Source organism: Syngnathus acus, chromosome 10 (genome assembly GCF_901709675.1).
Source record: "Syngnathus acus chromosome 10, fSynAcu1.2, whole genome shotgun sequence".
Taxonomy (NCBI): Eukaryota; Metazoa; Chordata; class Actinopteri; order Syngnathiformes; family Syngnathidae; genus Syngnathus; species Syngnathus acus.
Genome location: NC_051095.1, coordinates 4,709,147 through 4,725,240, shown reverse-complemented (window position 1 = coordinate 4,725,240; position 16,094 = coordinate 4,709,147). Strand labels below are relative to the sequence as shown.

Genomic DNA, 16,094 nt, shown 5'->3' with positions numbered 1-16,094 from the left:
CACGAGTGACAAGCCATTGTTGCTCTCAAGGTATAATTATCTACCTTTTGTGTCACGCGTACTTAAATGTGCCCGCCTTGATGGAGGGCGGGTGGGGAGGTGGGGGCGGCGTTGCCCTCTGTCGGCGCTCCGGACGTAGTCTATGAGGCACGCGGGAGCCCAAAACGGCTGAGTCGGCCCGCTCAACAGATGGCCCGATGCTCGGAGCCAGCCCCGCTCGCCGAATGTCGCGGCACCCAATCAACAATCGCTATTAAAGATAATGGGAAATGTGTTCCTTGTAAAAAGAAATGTGAAGCATGACGCAAAATGGAGTGAAAAATTGTGTTTGAGGATTGTGGAATTGTTTATTTTGTGTCATTCTTTTCATTTTCTCCTTCATCAAATGCGGCCCATTTTTAATTTGTGCGGCAAATTGGGCTTGGCGACGTCTTGAAAGAGGTGCGTAATTGGCCGCTGTGAAAGGAGGGGACGGCGTAGCAGGGAAATTTACGCTTTGTGTCTTCTGCTGAACCATCACAAGGAAATCGGATAAGGATGAATCTCGCTCAGTCTTGGCTGCTGTGAAAAAAAAATGAAAAAAAATCTGTATGCTTAGGCTTGGTTGTTTGGCGCGCTACCAAAATTCTTTAAAGTGAGAAATCTGTTCAGTGAGGAACTTTTTTTAGCATGCACAATTATTCATAATTTTAAAAATGTGGGCCAAATCGTGACAGAAATGGGCAGTCAGCGAACGGGCAAAAATTTATTTGGGAGAAATAGCATTTCGTTTTATTAACTGCGACAATCGGGATTTTATTTGGGAGAAACGACATTTCGTTTTATTGAAAAGAATTGTTTGACGTTTTCACGATTTACGAGAAATATGGTGTCTCGTCCCTGCCGAACAAAAAAAGTTTCTGGCATTGAAAAATTCTTATTGTAATCAGGAAAATTAAAAAAAAAAACATTACAGGCAAAGTGCATTTCTGTTATCGTGAATTAATTTTGGATTAAATTTGAATCTGTAATTCTAGTTTGACCTTTTTTTCTTTTCTGGGCTACTGCTTCCTCGGATAACCCTTTTTTGAACGGCAGTTACCACATGCCACAGTGGACTCTGTCAGACCGCGAGCAGAAAAGTGTTTTAATTGATTGGCCCGCCACTTGTCTCTCTCTCAGTCGTCAATTGCTATCGATGCTTCCCTTTAGCCTGCGCGGGCGTTAGCACGTTTAAGTGGCACATCTATGTAATGTGTCGGGCCTCTCTTTTTCCTAGCCTGCAGTAAAAAGTTGTCCATTAGCACGGGGGCGTAAAAGTCGTCGTATTTGAGTTCTTTTCTGCAAATGCAGTAAGCTTAAAAGTAAATCCTCGCACCAAGAAAATTTGGTGCTCTGAAGGAATTTCTCATCGACATTTTAGTTAAATATAATCGTATGTATATGACACGACACACATTTAAATACATCAACATAATTTTAGTTGTTTAATTTAATTGGAATTAATTATTTTTTAAACAGTTTTCAACGAAAGCAATTTTTTTTTTTAATTCATAGTTATGGTTAATATACAAAAACCATTTACATGGAAACAACTGTATTTTTATGAAAAATTTTCAGCAGGTCTCATTGACCCATGCTCATTTTTTAAAAATACATTTTTGCTTTTGGAAAAACAACACAACAAAAATATCATTCAGCGCCGTTCCGTTTTTACAAAGGACGCTACACAGCTCCCAAAACGCACGCGATGACGACATGTTAGCGCAGCAGGATAAGCTCGCAGCTAGTCCGAAGGCTAATGATCCACTATTCCCCAGATGACGGCGAGCTGTAATGTGTGTGTTTTATGCATGCATGGCCTAATCTGAATTATTGTAAAGTAGTGTTGTATTTGCATACGAGCTTCGGGGCTATACCGAAATTAGCATTTTTACAACAGCTCAAATTAAATCCCTCTGCTTAATTTGCCCGCATGCTAATTTGATTCGAGTGTATTGCCTTCCACACACACACACACACATTAAGAACGCTCGGTATGTTCTTTTAAGAACAGCCCACATGAACACACACATATGCAGTACGTGTTTGCCTCTTTTCTTAATGACATTAAAGCCAGAGAAGAGCAGGGCGACGGGGTCAAATCGACGTCGGTGTAATTCTCGCCACTCCACCGAGATCGTTCGTCATCTCGCCGGACGTTTGCTCCAGTGGAAATCCCATTGTCGCCCTCCCCGCTCGCTAATTTCAAGGCGGTTGGTTACGAGCCAAGCGCTGCACCGCTTTAGAAATGGCCGCCCTGTTTAAAATGACATCACCACATGATGAAAATGCTGACAGCTTTGCAGTTTTGTAATGAGCCAATTGACAATTTTGGCTATTTTTAGAGGTGTGTCAAAAACAAAAGTCATCACGGACATGAATGTTGCCAAATATGAGCCACAAAGAATTTGAGTCCTCAACATTTTTGGACAAAGCTTGCTAGTGAAACTTGATGATTTGCCAAACCACAGTTGGGAGACTCAAGGCCCGGGGACAAAATCTGGCCCATTGTGTCATTTTATATGATAACCTTTATTAGTCACACAATGGGGAAATTTGGCCCATTTAAGCAAATATAGTGTGCCTGCATGCGTCATATTTCTTGGTACATGAGTGTTGTAATTATCTTAATTTTAACTACGTTGAGCTATTGCAAGACTTTTCTAGAACAAAACTTTGCAACAAGAAATGATTCATCTTTTTTTTCTAAGTAAATTGAACTTCATTACTATATACAACTAATTACGAGTAATTATATTACTAATTATGGATAATTATTAGTAAATATTGGTATAATAATTACAATTTTTGACTAGTGATTACAATACTATACACCATAGGTGTCAAACTCAAGGCCCGGGGGCAAGATACGGCCTGTCACATCTTTTTATGTGGCCCGCGCAGACAAATTGTGCATCAAATTCGTGGGTCATTACTAGAATTGCAAATTGTCTTCACTTTTAATATCTTTTTTTTAAAATATTTGACCAGTTTTTACTCGACTGATTTGAAAACAAGTTTTTTGTCAGTTTGTTTTGTAGCTTTTACTGTATATAATATGAGGTGCTCATACATTTATTTGGGTTGACAGTCATAATCGCCCTCCGAATCGCCCGCGAAAAAAATGAGTTTGACACCCCTGCTATACATTATCAAATTTAAGTCGGCATTTGACATTTCATCATTGCATGTGGGCGGAGCATGATAGCCGGGTTGACTATTATGCCATAAAATGGAACCTGTAATTCCAAAATGTTAAAACCATTTCAAAATTCGGTTGTCACATGTATGACAACAATAGCCACATTCCGCATCAAGATTTTCCGGAAACGGCACAGCTCTACTTATTTCACCGAGTAGCTAATCGGCGAGCCCATTACAATTAATTAATTTTTCCAAATGAATCATCCAACAGGTGCAAAAGCCTCGTCAAAACCAACGCGCGTTCAAGACCGACGCGACAAAAGCGCAATGGTTCCAAGAAAACCAATTCCCCTTTGCTTTTTCCCCTTCCTTCCCCGGCACTGAATTTGTCAAGCGGAGAAACCGAGTCCAAATGAATTAGACTCCATTTTGTGGTCATCCTTTGCTTTTTCTTCATCTTGCTCACAGTCCTCACAGGGACCCCAGTGCGATTTATCACGTCGCCATCTTGACAGCCTCTCCCCGTCCTTCCGGAGCTGCGGAGCCATTAGACTATCTCTGTGTTGCATTGCGCACGCCTGTGCGTGACATTTATCATATTTTGTCCCAACTTTTTATCTCGCCCAGTGGCCCCGTTGGGAGCTTTAACCGCGACTGACCGCCGTAATGAAGCGCTGGGAGGTTAGTCGCCACAAAATAAGCTAATTAAAGCAAGCAAACAAAAGGAAATGGAAGAGGACCGTGGGGGGGGGGGGGCTTTGTGAAAATGCCAAAGAAGGAGAGCTCACAGATGGTAGCGAGGAAGCTGAAGCGGTGATGTGGCAAAACGCCCTTGCTGCCTTCTTGTTTCTGTATTTTTAGGACTGTTGTTTGTACCAGGATGTCCTTTTTAGTGTGACTTTGACAACCAATCAACAGATCATGACAAAGCACATGCAAAGACATTTTCAGATGTTGCTGGCCACCAAGACAACGGTTTGTGCCCGTTGGAATTCTAGGTTTTCGATCTCATTGTTCAAAGTCTGAGATTCCTCTGTTGGGTTCAGGCTCGAGATTCTGAAATTTTCTTTGTAATATCAAGTCTAATCAGACTTCCTAGCATCTTCTAAACTCCAAACGACACAGTATCGGAGATGCACTGGATTCAACTGACTGGCTTCCAAATCCAAAAGTCAAGACCACCATGATTGGTCTCACTTGACCATGACGACAAATGATTGCGAGCCTTATCGGCACGTCGCTGTAAGCAGTATCGAGTGGATGCGGCAAAATGTCAGGGCAGGGTATTAGTGGGGTGATTATTAATCCATATCTTGCTGGGTAGACAATTTAATTATAGGCTAATCAATACTTCCCCATCTTATAGATGCAGAGCAGTAGCCTGATGGGTTGATGACATTTACTACACTCAAATCTACACAGTTGCCCTGAAACACAAATTTCATGCTACTACAAGCTATCAATAAATAGCGACAAAGTTTTGTAGCATGGTGGAGCTTAACAAAGAGACAAGCCTGAAAACAGAAGCCAAAAATGTTTCCCTACTACAGCCGGGCGTGGGACATTTTTCCGAGGTGAGACGGATCTTATTTGTAAGGTAAAGAAATACCGCGTGGGCACAAATCCAGACAGCTTGAAAGTCGCCCGGCACCACCCTGCGCTAACGATGAGGCTGGGAGGGAGATGGGGACGGATTAAAGGGATCTTCGTGGAGGGATTGTCAAACATCGAGGTAAAAGTTTGTGATTAAATATGTCAGCCGGCTTGTTTGCTATCACGGGAGCTTAACGGTTCAAAGGATTCCCAAATCCACGGCGGGGGCCAGCGCTTCAGAATGTGGACATGCGTCACTTTCATGTATTTATGGCAACATTTTGGGATTCTCAACCCGTCTGTTGGACTTGCTTTTTAGGTTCTTTGGGTTTTCTCCAGCAAAGACGCAAACTCCTCACAGGAAGGCTGAGAATCGAATTCCCGAATATTTGACCTGTGTGGCAGACCTGCTAAGCTATTCCGGTTAGCATGTTAGGATGAGTCAAATAATGACGATTGTTTGTTATACCAGCTAAGTAAAGAGATTAAAAGTGACATGGGGGAAACCCGTTTTGATGGATGCTCAACCAAGCACTATAACTGTCAAAGGGCTCTGTGCGTTAATGTATATTCCGTCTTTTATAGCGTGACGGGGCACTTAGAAATTTGGCCTGGATTCAAATAGAAATGGTGGAAATGGAAATGATTTTCACCTCTCAGTGAAGGCTTTCAACTAACGAATAAAGCCTAATAAATACATCTCGGCCTCCCAAAATGTCAACACTGAGCGGGGGAGAAAGCACTAACAAGAGAGAGAAGGGGGCGGGCTGACGGGGTAAAGTGATAAAGTAAGATAAAGTGCGTGAATGAGCGGAAGGTGAGAAAGACAGCTCTCCAAAGACGTACTTCACTCCATCACGTCGCCCCGATGTAAATGGACTGTGACAAGAGGAGCCGGCGGCGTTAAGATTCACGATGTGCGTCAAGCGGCGGCGGCTGCTTTTAGGTAGCTCGGTGGAGGCGGAGCTTTCTTTCTTTCGCGGCCCTCCGGGAAGGCGAAAATCCCGAGGCGGTATCCACGGAGACGAATGGCTTACACCATTAAACCCCCCCTCCCCCTCCCTCCCCTGCTCCCAATGCCGCCTGCGGAATGGCACGGGCTGCACAAATGCGGCGAGATCAGTGCAATGAGTTGAAATCGGAGGACACCTGGAGTGAAAGCAAAGCGACGGCCTCGGGCCAAGTGCTCTTACACGCTTTGTGAGGAGAGCAAACGAGGGTGGCAACCTTCCCACACAAGGTGCCATTTTAGTCTTCTAGACAAAAAGATGTTACTATTTGCAGTTCGCTGTTCACAAATTCAGATACCATTCAACAAAACATAAATTTGGATCATTAACTGAAATATCACTTAGGAATGTAAGTATGGCTTTTTTTACAAGGTTTAGATCAGAGGTCACCACCATGGTGTCCCCGGATGGCTTGTTCAGAAAATAGTGATTTCCCAGGATCATTTGAAAATGTGAACACTGGCTGATGATTAAAGAAATATATATATATATATATATATGTTTTTCTTATTAGTTGGACTAATAATGTATTTTTTTAGCCTGATGCTTGTTTTGATATTTGTCAGAGTAAAATTTGGATAACCGATTAATTGGCATATTATTTTAAAAAAAAATCAAACAAAAGAAGTAACTTTTTTTCCTCCCGTGACAAAATGAAAAAATATGAAGTGCAGACATACGACTATTTTACATTACTTTGATTTTTAGTATTAAATTTACCACATAGAGGGAAATTGCAAAAAACAGATTGCTATTTTAGGTTTATTTATTTATTATTTTAGGTTTTTATTATTTATTGTATTTATATATATATATATATATATATATATATATATATTAATAGTCCATGAAAAAAAAACATCATTGTCTTTAACGTGTATACAAATATTCCCACCATATTTAAAAGCTAATACCACCAAATTAAATAGATCAGGCCCTTATAATACCAATATTTAAGGTAATTTTAACATATTTCTAATTTCAGAAGTTCGTATCGATTGCTCAATGGCTAAACTGCCTGTACGCAGTGCAACTTTGAAATCATGTCCCCTTTTTTGGATACCTTATTTGTCAAAATGACGCACATGAATGTCACTTCATGGTGGAATCGCTTCACTTGTAAGTGCATTTGGATAAAAAGGATATGTGTCGTGTGAGGTGGCCTTTAATTGCATTGCATTTGCACAGTGTGTCGGTATCATTGGCCACCATTTGCTTATTGGCCACCATTTGCTTTCCTCAAAGGTGGGAGGATCGCACGAGGTGGGGGCCAAATTGCTCGGCTTTTGTGCCATTGTTTGCGGAGAATTTGAGCGATCCATACGACGAGCCAAATGGCCATAAATAATACCCTTGCCATAGAGGTCGCCATTCAGCGAGTTAATAACAGGCTACATGCGGCATTTAGAGATAATTGCGCGGCATGTTGTTGACGCGGGGCTTCAAAAGGCGTGTTTAGACGTAGACCAGCATCACAAGAAGCGTCAAGTCGCGTGGCGTGTGTACGACGCTCGTTGAAACTCTCAAAACGATGATCGAGTTCAGTAAAAGCTAGAATTGATAAGAATTTGGGGTTTTGTGGTGAGCCATAAATGCTTCTTCACCCACCTACATGAAATGATAAAAGCTAAAATATTGATGAATCAGTGTTTTACATCTGTACTATATGTTCAAATTTAGCATACATTTGTTTTTGAAGGGCCACCAGAAATGACGGAAATTGGCTGCGGTAAAACAAAATAGCAGAATTCCAAAATTATCTGTTTTGGTACGGGAATTTTTTTTGTGGGTAAACATAGCCAAATTTAATGCAGCCAAGGCAAACTGGTTTTGCCGACGAGATATTCAAACTCGACTTTTAGAGGTTTGTGTTTTGTTTATTGTCCGTAAACATGGTCACCAAGATAAAAACACAAATGTTTTTGCAATTTAGTGTTGTCCATACAAAATGGCGACGACTCGTCAGACCCTAAATACATAGACACTGAAAGCTACTCTGGTTTGTTTAAAAACAAAATGGCCGTCTTTTCTTTAGAGATGGCCACCAACCACATTTTATGTTTCAAACTTGGATTTAATTTTCGCTGATGCCAAAAACACAAATCTTTAACATTTTTGTCTGCTACATTGACTGGTCCTGGATCAAAGTCGTCATTTGGAATGGTAATGAAAGTATTTTTAGTATTTTAATTTGGCGTGTGGCATTAATCACGGTTTTCGCTTTGGGCTCGGCGCTTTCCGTTAATGTGAGCGCCTTCAAGGTGCAAACATTAATGAACAGCCTCGCCCCCGTGCCAGCTCGCCGTTTAACCTTTAATCTATGTGAGAAAACGGATCAAGCCGTTAACTCACCGGAACGCCGACGTACCTCGCGGCATTTTGCAACAACCTCGGCACTTATTTTTGTCGTTTTATTCTCCCTCGCTCAGGTTTGAAGTGCCGCTCATACAAAATGTACAAAATTTAGACAGCAAGCTGTTACTCACCGTGTCACTTCTACATACATCAAGACAACGGCAGGTGAATTAAACTGTCATTTTTATTACTGTGGATTTTGTGTCCCTTATGTCAGGTAGGAGTAAATTTTAGTTAGGGTTGTACGCAAGAGTTACGAGAGTGTTTCTCACGTTTGAGTTTTTGTTGGGCTTTGTGAATATTAGGAATATCAAGTATCTTCATTCATCAAATGTTGAAATGATGAAGTTTTAGAATTATAGTTAGTGGTACGTCTATGCATTAAGGCAATTATAAATATCAATCCAGGAGTTTTACAACTAGCTTAGCAGCATATAATGGCAAAAAATTGTCAAAACTAACATGTGCACTTTATTTTTGTATATTTGTGTGAAAATGACTTCTCATCAAACATGACCGACCAAAAACTCGAAAAAATTCTGGGGTAAAACCAGTTTTACTGATGGTTATAAAAACTGGGTGGACGTGTAATGAGAGTGCACATAAAAAAGTCAAAACAAAAAACATGCAGGGGAATGAACAGGTTGGCCATTTTATGTGAATTTCAAGGCTCAAATGGACGATGCTGCATATCAAAATGATTTTGACTATGTTTTGTAAAATGTTTACTTTTTTAGAAGTTATTTTGCTAGTTTATGAGGAATAATAAACTCAGGGCGCATGGTGGTGCACCCGTTTTTTTGTTTTTTTTTTACTATGTTCAGAAAATGTCAGCTTGAGGTATTATATATCTCAATTTTTATTTATTTTTTTCTTCACCACAAATGTGCAGCCCTGGCATGATAACTGGCAGAGGTTTTGCTGAAGCGCTCGCACCATTTAATGAATCGTTCCATTGCCTAGTGGATAACAAAATGAACACAAATGCCTTTGCTGCGTTCCAGGCTGCCGCTGCCTATCCTATCAGATAATTAACTTTTTTCTTCCCTTTTTTTTTTTCTTTTTTGCCAAGAGACTGTGCCGACTACCAAGCAGCCTGCACAATTAGAATTACTTATCTCCGCTCTTTTTTTATTTTTATTTTTTTTATTAAAGAGGCAAAACAAACAAATCCAAATTTCCTTCTTTCCGCTCTCTCTTGGTTTACAAAAACCAGAAGGCAAATGAAAGTCTCCCAATTTTTTGGGCATTGTGACAACAGTGACGTGTTTCAATATTTATGTTAGCGTTTGTTTTCCGCCGTGATAGCAGGAAGTGGAGTCTTTTCATGTCTGCTTGTGTTACCCGTCTCCTCGCAGCTTTTAGAGCCATCTGTTTGAGTGGGCCATTTTATTAAGTGACAAACTGGATCCCACTAGCGCACTAATGTGTCCCACGGGGGGAGGGCGATGAAGACGTGAGAGGGCAGAACGAGTTTTTCCTTTCTTTCGTTTTCCTTTGCAAAGTGTAGACAAAGCGGAGACGGCTGTCGGAGGGTCTCGCAAAGTCTTGAATGTTGGACGGGAGCATTTGAAGCGTGCTAGCTTAAATGCTCCAAAGTGTGTCACCATCTGAATTTTGAAGCAATTGCTTTGCATAAGTAACAATTTTCTTGCAATTTAGCGTCTTCCGTCTGCCTCGTATCGCCGCTTCCAATCAGCTAGCAATCACACAAATTACATGTAGTCTGTTTTTGAAATGGCCAAATTGAGCCTAAAATGGCCGACTTCGAGAACCGGACGAGATTTCCCGTACAATCTTAGTGGTGGATATTTTTTACCCAAAACCTGTCAGATGATTGGAGAAAGGCAAGATATCTTAGAAAGTAATCAGTTTAAGGTGATTGTTGACAAGATTTTAATCACATAAAGAGGCTTTTCCTGAGACACAAAAAAAAATCCAATCATCCAAATTTCTAAATTCCTTGTGTGTTGGAGTCAAGTTGATGTGTTTGTAGCAATCGGTTTGTTTTTGAAGATCCCCAAAAATGTTGAAATCCTATTTCTTCCCAATTCCGTATTTGCATGCTGATTTTCACGCATCTCTCATTGACAAAGTCTCTTTGGTGGCACCCGTGAATCAGCGTCCTATTCCCGTTGTGCTAATGAACAAACATTGGCAGGGCCCAATCCCCTTTCAAGTCTTTGCTAATTGGAATTATGATTCGGGTTTCCGGCGAGGATCGCAGCCCAACATGCGACTCCAGTCAGCCAACGCTTCTAATTAAGCCGCGGCTCCTCTCCTTTTCTTGTGCGCCTAAAACTCCCTTTGTGAGCGCACACAATGCGGAGTTTGTTTCCCTCGGCGTCACAAAAGACCCATTTTTTATCACAATGCCGCAGATAGCAAGCGGCGGCGGCAAACCCTCGAGAAAACGCCACCGTTTGTTCCGCCCGTTTATCTCGCCGCTGTTTGTTTCCTCATATTTGCAATGGGAGGTCAGAGTGGATGTTTTTAGCCGTTTGGTGAAACTTCATCAATATCGGCGTGCCTAAAGGATGGCGGAGGAGGTTAATGGCGTCGCCTAAATGCTCTTTTCTTCCACTTGAAAATGCAGCGCGGTTATTGTGCAGCGTGCATCGGGATTAATTATCAGACCGCGCAACCCGGCCTCACCCCGCATGTTAAATATTCAGCGAGGAAATGGCCCCCTTTCATGCAAATGAAATTAAACATGTCAGTCAGCGGGATTGTATGAATCCGGCTCCCCCTCCAACTCGGAATGGAACTGAAAGTGGCTTTATTGGCGCTCTTTGATTCATGTGCTTTCATGGCCCCGTCGGGCCACTTGGAAACGCTGATGAATGACGCCGACTTTGGCTGTAGGTCGAGCTCGCATCAAAGAAACTTTTTAATGGAGGCGCACGTGCCAAAAACAGCATCGGTTGCGCAACGCCAGACACGCTGCGGGTTGACAGATATTTTATACAAAAGTCCGATCGGATTCGTAGAGGAATAAAAAATCCACCGGGCTGCTATATTTTATTGGATGATGGAGGTGAAGCAGCATGTGGTTCATTATCCAAGGTGACTGGAAAAGATTGCCGTGGCCACAACGCAGCTCGTTTGCGCTGAACAATCATTCCTCCTTTGTGCATGAAATAATATCTGAGTCAGGGTGAAGCAGCATGTGGGTCCTCATCCAAGGTTTTTTTTTTTTTTTTTTAAAGAATAATAACTTAACACGCAGTTTAACAGACCCAAGGCTGTTCAACAAGAACTCATGGGGGTAATTAAAATGCATGTCCATGTTTCTGAACATATACTTTGGTGAACAGATGGAGCTTGAATCTTTTTTTTCTCTCTCTTAATCTCTTGGGAAACACCGTCACAGGTTTTAGTAGGAATCTTTTCAGTTAGTTTCAAATTGTTTTGAGCACTTTCTCCCTGGTGACTGTTGCCAATTGAATGTTTTGTGTAGTGCATCCCTCGCATTTGCTTTGTGCAATGGCAATTATGATAATCCTTTGGCTTTACATGATCAGATTTTAGAAACGATCACCCATCACTGGAAAAAAAAATAAAAACGAAGATGGTCCAATCAATCCAATCTATTTTAAAAAACATGTATTTGCCCACGACTGGCCAAAAACTACTTTCCTATTACTCAAAGCTTTGACATCATCATGTAGCATCTCAAGGCATGACAGCAAGAGCACAGAAATTCCGATATTCTTTAAAATGGTGAATTCAGGTTGCACAGGAAAAAAAAAAATGAATTTGTGAGTGGCAACGCGCCCATAGGCGGGGTCCGCTGTATTGTTGCAGTGCTAGCACGGTGACAACGGGGCGAGCGATGGCGATTTGGCCAGCCGTGTCTGTGAAAACGCCATTATCTCCACGTCACGCCTCGGTCGCTACTCCATTGTGCCACCGGGCTCCACCCCCACCACCATCCCTCCTGGACCCCACACTCACCGTATCAATTGCCCGTCAGCTCCCGCCAGGCCCCAAATGACGTGGAATCTTTAGCGCGTGGACGATTTGGAAGAGACGTCACGGTGATATCCCGCACTCATTTGCGCTAGCAGCGGAGGCCCAGCTGCCCGTCTGTTTATCGGCGAGTCCTGCGGGTTAATTTGGTCTTCGCTCACGACGCTCACAAACAAATGAGCCACTTCAGATGGTGGGCATTACCTAATGGCCTGCCGCAAAGTGATTGATAAAAGGAGGCCCGTGACCCCTGCAGGAGGACAGATGGAGATCACCTTCCAATAAATCTGACGTTATATTCAAGATCCGAGTACTACAATGATTCACAATACATATTGTGTTTGTCTAATCAAATCTTCCGTCTCCCGCAGCGCCGCCAAAGTTTTTACGAACGCCCAACGACCAAACGGGCGTACAGGGCGGCGTGGCCTCCTTCATCTGCCAGGCCACTGGCGACCCACGTCCCAAGATCGTATGGAACAAGAAGGGGAAGAAAGTGAGCAACCAGCGATTCGAGGTATTAGGTCTATTGTTCTGATGTAAAATGCTCGCTGAGAAACACTTTGCACTGCTTGAGGGCTGCAAGCACAAACGCAAATCCATCCCTCAAAGCTGCCACGAAAGCAAGAGAGAGGCCGGCTGTTGTTCACACGCGTGTCGCTCGGGTTTGGATTTCATGTCGTGTTCGCGGCAGCTAGATTGTCCATCGGAGCCCGAGAAACGCTAATCGTGAGGTCCGTTCAAGCAATATGTTTAGTTCATAGCAAAAGAAGCTTATTGATGGATTAAAGAAAGAAAACAAAATGAAAATAGCCATAAATATGGTTGAAAGGCAGTTAAAAACATTGATTTGCTTTTATTTTGGCGGGCAGCACGACAGCAAAACAACAAAATTGTCCTCAATGAAACACTAACAACTTAATCTGAATTTTGGATTGGTTTGTAAGAAACCAAATAAAACTTACAATTCCCATCGGTTTTGCGCTTTGATCAAAACAAATTGAAGTGCAAAATAACACAACTGTTAAGCATGACGCAATGAAGTTAGCAACCGTGTAATACACACAAGTAAAATAAAAGCTCTGCTGCCTCCGCCGCTATCAACAAGAAAAATGGACCTTATTAATGCACTGACTGAAAAATAAAATGTAATTACTTTCATATTTTTCTTGCTCAATAAAAGCAAGTGAATGTGTAAAATAAGTATATCCATCAAATACCATAATGGAGAAAGTCATCATACCACCCAAATTGCATTATACATATTGGTAACAGCGCACTAATAATATGATAAATAATATATAATAATATAATCCACTCGATAGAAATTAGATCTTATTGGGCATATGAAAGGAGGAAAAATGCTCAGCCAGCCGTGCAGAAATTTTGTTTACAAAAAAAAAATCAATCATTTTGGTGGCAACACGCTAATAATTTACTCGAAGCATTCAAACCTGACCTAGCACGAAATTGGGGCTTACATGAGTTTCAACAAATCAAAATAAATACAGCCAATCTCTTATTACATGTAAAAAATGATTTCAATTTCGTAACAGATGAATCATTTCCTTTTGCTTCATGGCAGCTTGCTCCACATGTACTCCACATGGACAACCATATTCAACCAAATGTCATCTAAAATTTCCTTCCACCGGTTTGGCAATTACGCCGACGATACGGTTGTCCGTATAGTGTACTGCATTTTCATTCCGGCTGAAACACGGATCCGCCCTCCACCTCCATGTGAAAGGTGTGACAGAAGAGCTCTGATAAGACTTGTATTCATTTCCTGTGTCAACCCTCAGGATTTCTGCAATGGCTTTTTAACATCTTATCAGAGTGAATCGCATGGCTTGGCACGTCGACGACGTTCATCCCGTGACACAAACATTTCCCTCGCTTTCCACCATCTTACGAGCATGGCTAAGAAAATGTTTGAAATTGTATTAAATGAGGCTATCCTTATTGAGCGTGCTTGTGTGTGTGAGAACACTACTCCCAAAAAGAGATTATTAATTTCATTTTCTCTAATCTTTTGAATGGAAACCTGTCCATTATTTCAGTGCTTTATCCCGCAACTTGCATTTTCTCTTGCAGTAACTGAATGGCAAAAAAAGTTTCCCAAGATGTCGACTCGCATTCCTTTTTTTATTTTTTTTTATTTTTAGTATTTGCCGCGGACCGTCTAAAATGGACAATGGGCCGCAAATGGCCCCCGAGTCGTAGTTTTGTTCGAACTCAGTGGCCACAACAGTTTACATGAGGTCAAATTCCGCTCGTCTGTCAGGTTTATATTGCATTTTCGGGTTCATCCTAAAGTTTAATCCCAGAAGCCAATCTCTTGAACAATTTTGGAGTAGTGCATGCGTGAGTGGGTGGGTGAATGCAGAAGTTTTTATTTGTTCCAACCCAAGTTTTGAGTTATGACAGGGCTTTCTAGACATCAGTGAGTACCCAATGCGGAGCATGACCACAATATAACAAATACCGTCCTGTTTTTGTTTGTTTGTTTGTTTGTTTTTTGTGGGCATTTCGTGTGTTGTCCGTCCTGATAAAATTGTCTCTTTCTGTGGCGCTATGTCGATTTTTGGTACAACCAAATCACTGTTTGTGCTTTGTTTCTGTCTGACAACCGGTTTTAGGGCCACGCTGAAAATGACACAAAGAAGGAAATTATGAGGAGGATAAAGACAGTAGATTAATTTTATATATAGGATGAAGACAGTATATATATATATATATATATATATATATATATATATATATATATATATATATATATATAAACAATATATATATACTCATTGTACTTGGACATTGTTTCTTAATTGAAAATGTATAACTTTATTGTTTCAACGAGTGTAAACAGAACATACGTGTAGGAATGTCTAAAAAAAAAAGTGTCTAAAAAAAATCTTGTTCTTGTAGGATTTATATTGATTGATAAATGAAGCAGTCTCATAAAATAAAATAAAATAAAAACAGAAATTGAAAAACGACTGAATTTTAATAGATTTCTTTTTAATATTATTCTTACTGTATCTCTAGTCGCGTCATCCCCATGTGATTCCGGGATTGTCCTCATTCCCGCAGGTTTTTAAATACAACTTGAATTTTGTAGGATGACTTCTGCCTGGTAATTCCTTAAATTTTGTCGTAGCATTACGATGTTTTCGTTTGTTTATTCCTTTTCAGCGTGGCCCTCATCGTCTTTTGTCCACGCATTGTTCCAGGATGTCCAGTGTTAGCTTTAAGAGTGTGGGACGCCTTGCAATTGACATGACTCGCCCTCTAAACTCTATGTGCCCATTCTTAAAGTTAGACAAGCACAAAGATAGTTAACTATTTTACAGAATATTTCTGTGCCATACTGTACTAAAGAATACTGCTGTATAAAATCTAGGAAAACACTAGAGTGTGACACTGTGTAGCCATCAAATGTCCCGACTGTGTGTTCTGTGTGTGAATGGTGGTCCCGCATTCGTTGTACCCCCCCCCCCCCCCCCTCGGCCCCCTACCGCCATTCTCCTTTAACACACCGTGTCTCTCGCACCTGCAGGTGATCGAGTTCGACGACGGCTCCGGCTCGGTGCTGCGAATCCAACCGTTGCGCACCCCGCGTGACGAGGCCATATACGAATGCGTGGCTTCAAACAGCGTTGGCGAGACCAGCGCGACCACCCGGCTCACCGTTTTACGTGGTACGTCAAGGATATTCCGCTTGGAGGTTTTACAGTACACACTTTGAGTCAACGGGTTAACTCATTCATTGCCGTTTTCAAGTGGTTTGGATTTTATTTAGTGGAGCGAACTGTTAGTCCCATTCAGCCCAACCCGTCTGGAGTTCCACAGGGTTCAATTTTGGGGCCACTGTTGCTTTCATTGTGTTTTCTGCCACTGGGTTTCATCTTAAGAAAGAATAATGTTTCTTTTTACTGCAGAACTATCTCCAGCTTTCTCATTAAGGTCACTTTTGCTCAAAATGAACAAGGTTTCACA

General features: G+C 41.5%; 1 protein-coding gene across 31 annotated transcripts in view; it reads left to right on the top strand.

Annotated features, from left to right (window-relative positions):
• Window positions 1-16,094, top strand: part of LOC119128338 (receptor-type tyrosine-protein phosphatase delta-like) — a 198,862-nt gene that overhangs the window by 140,015 nt on the left and 42,753 nt on the right. For 21 of the 31 annotated variants that reach the window (XM_037260618.1, XM_037260617.1, XM_037260615.1 and 18 more), the window contains exons 11-12: window positions 12,467-12,612; window positions 15,655-15,796. In XM_037260618.1, the coding sequence (XP_037116513.1) occupies window positions 12,467-12,612; window positions 15,655-15,796 (288 nt within the window). Of the gene's footprint in view, window positions 1-12,466; window positions 12,616-15,654; window positions 15,797-16,094 lie in introns of all 31 variants that reach the window. The other 10 variants (XM_037260616.1, XM_037260607.1, XM_037260611.1 and 7 more) reach the window with 1 other exon arrangement.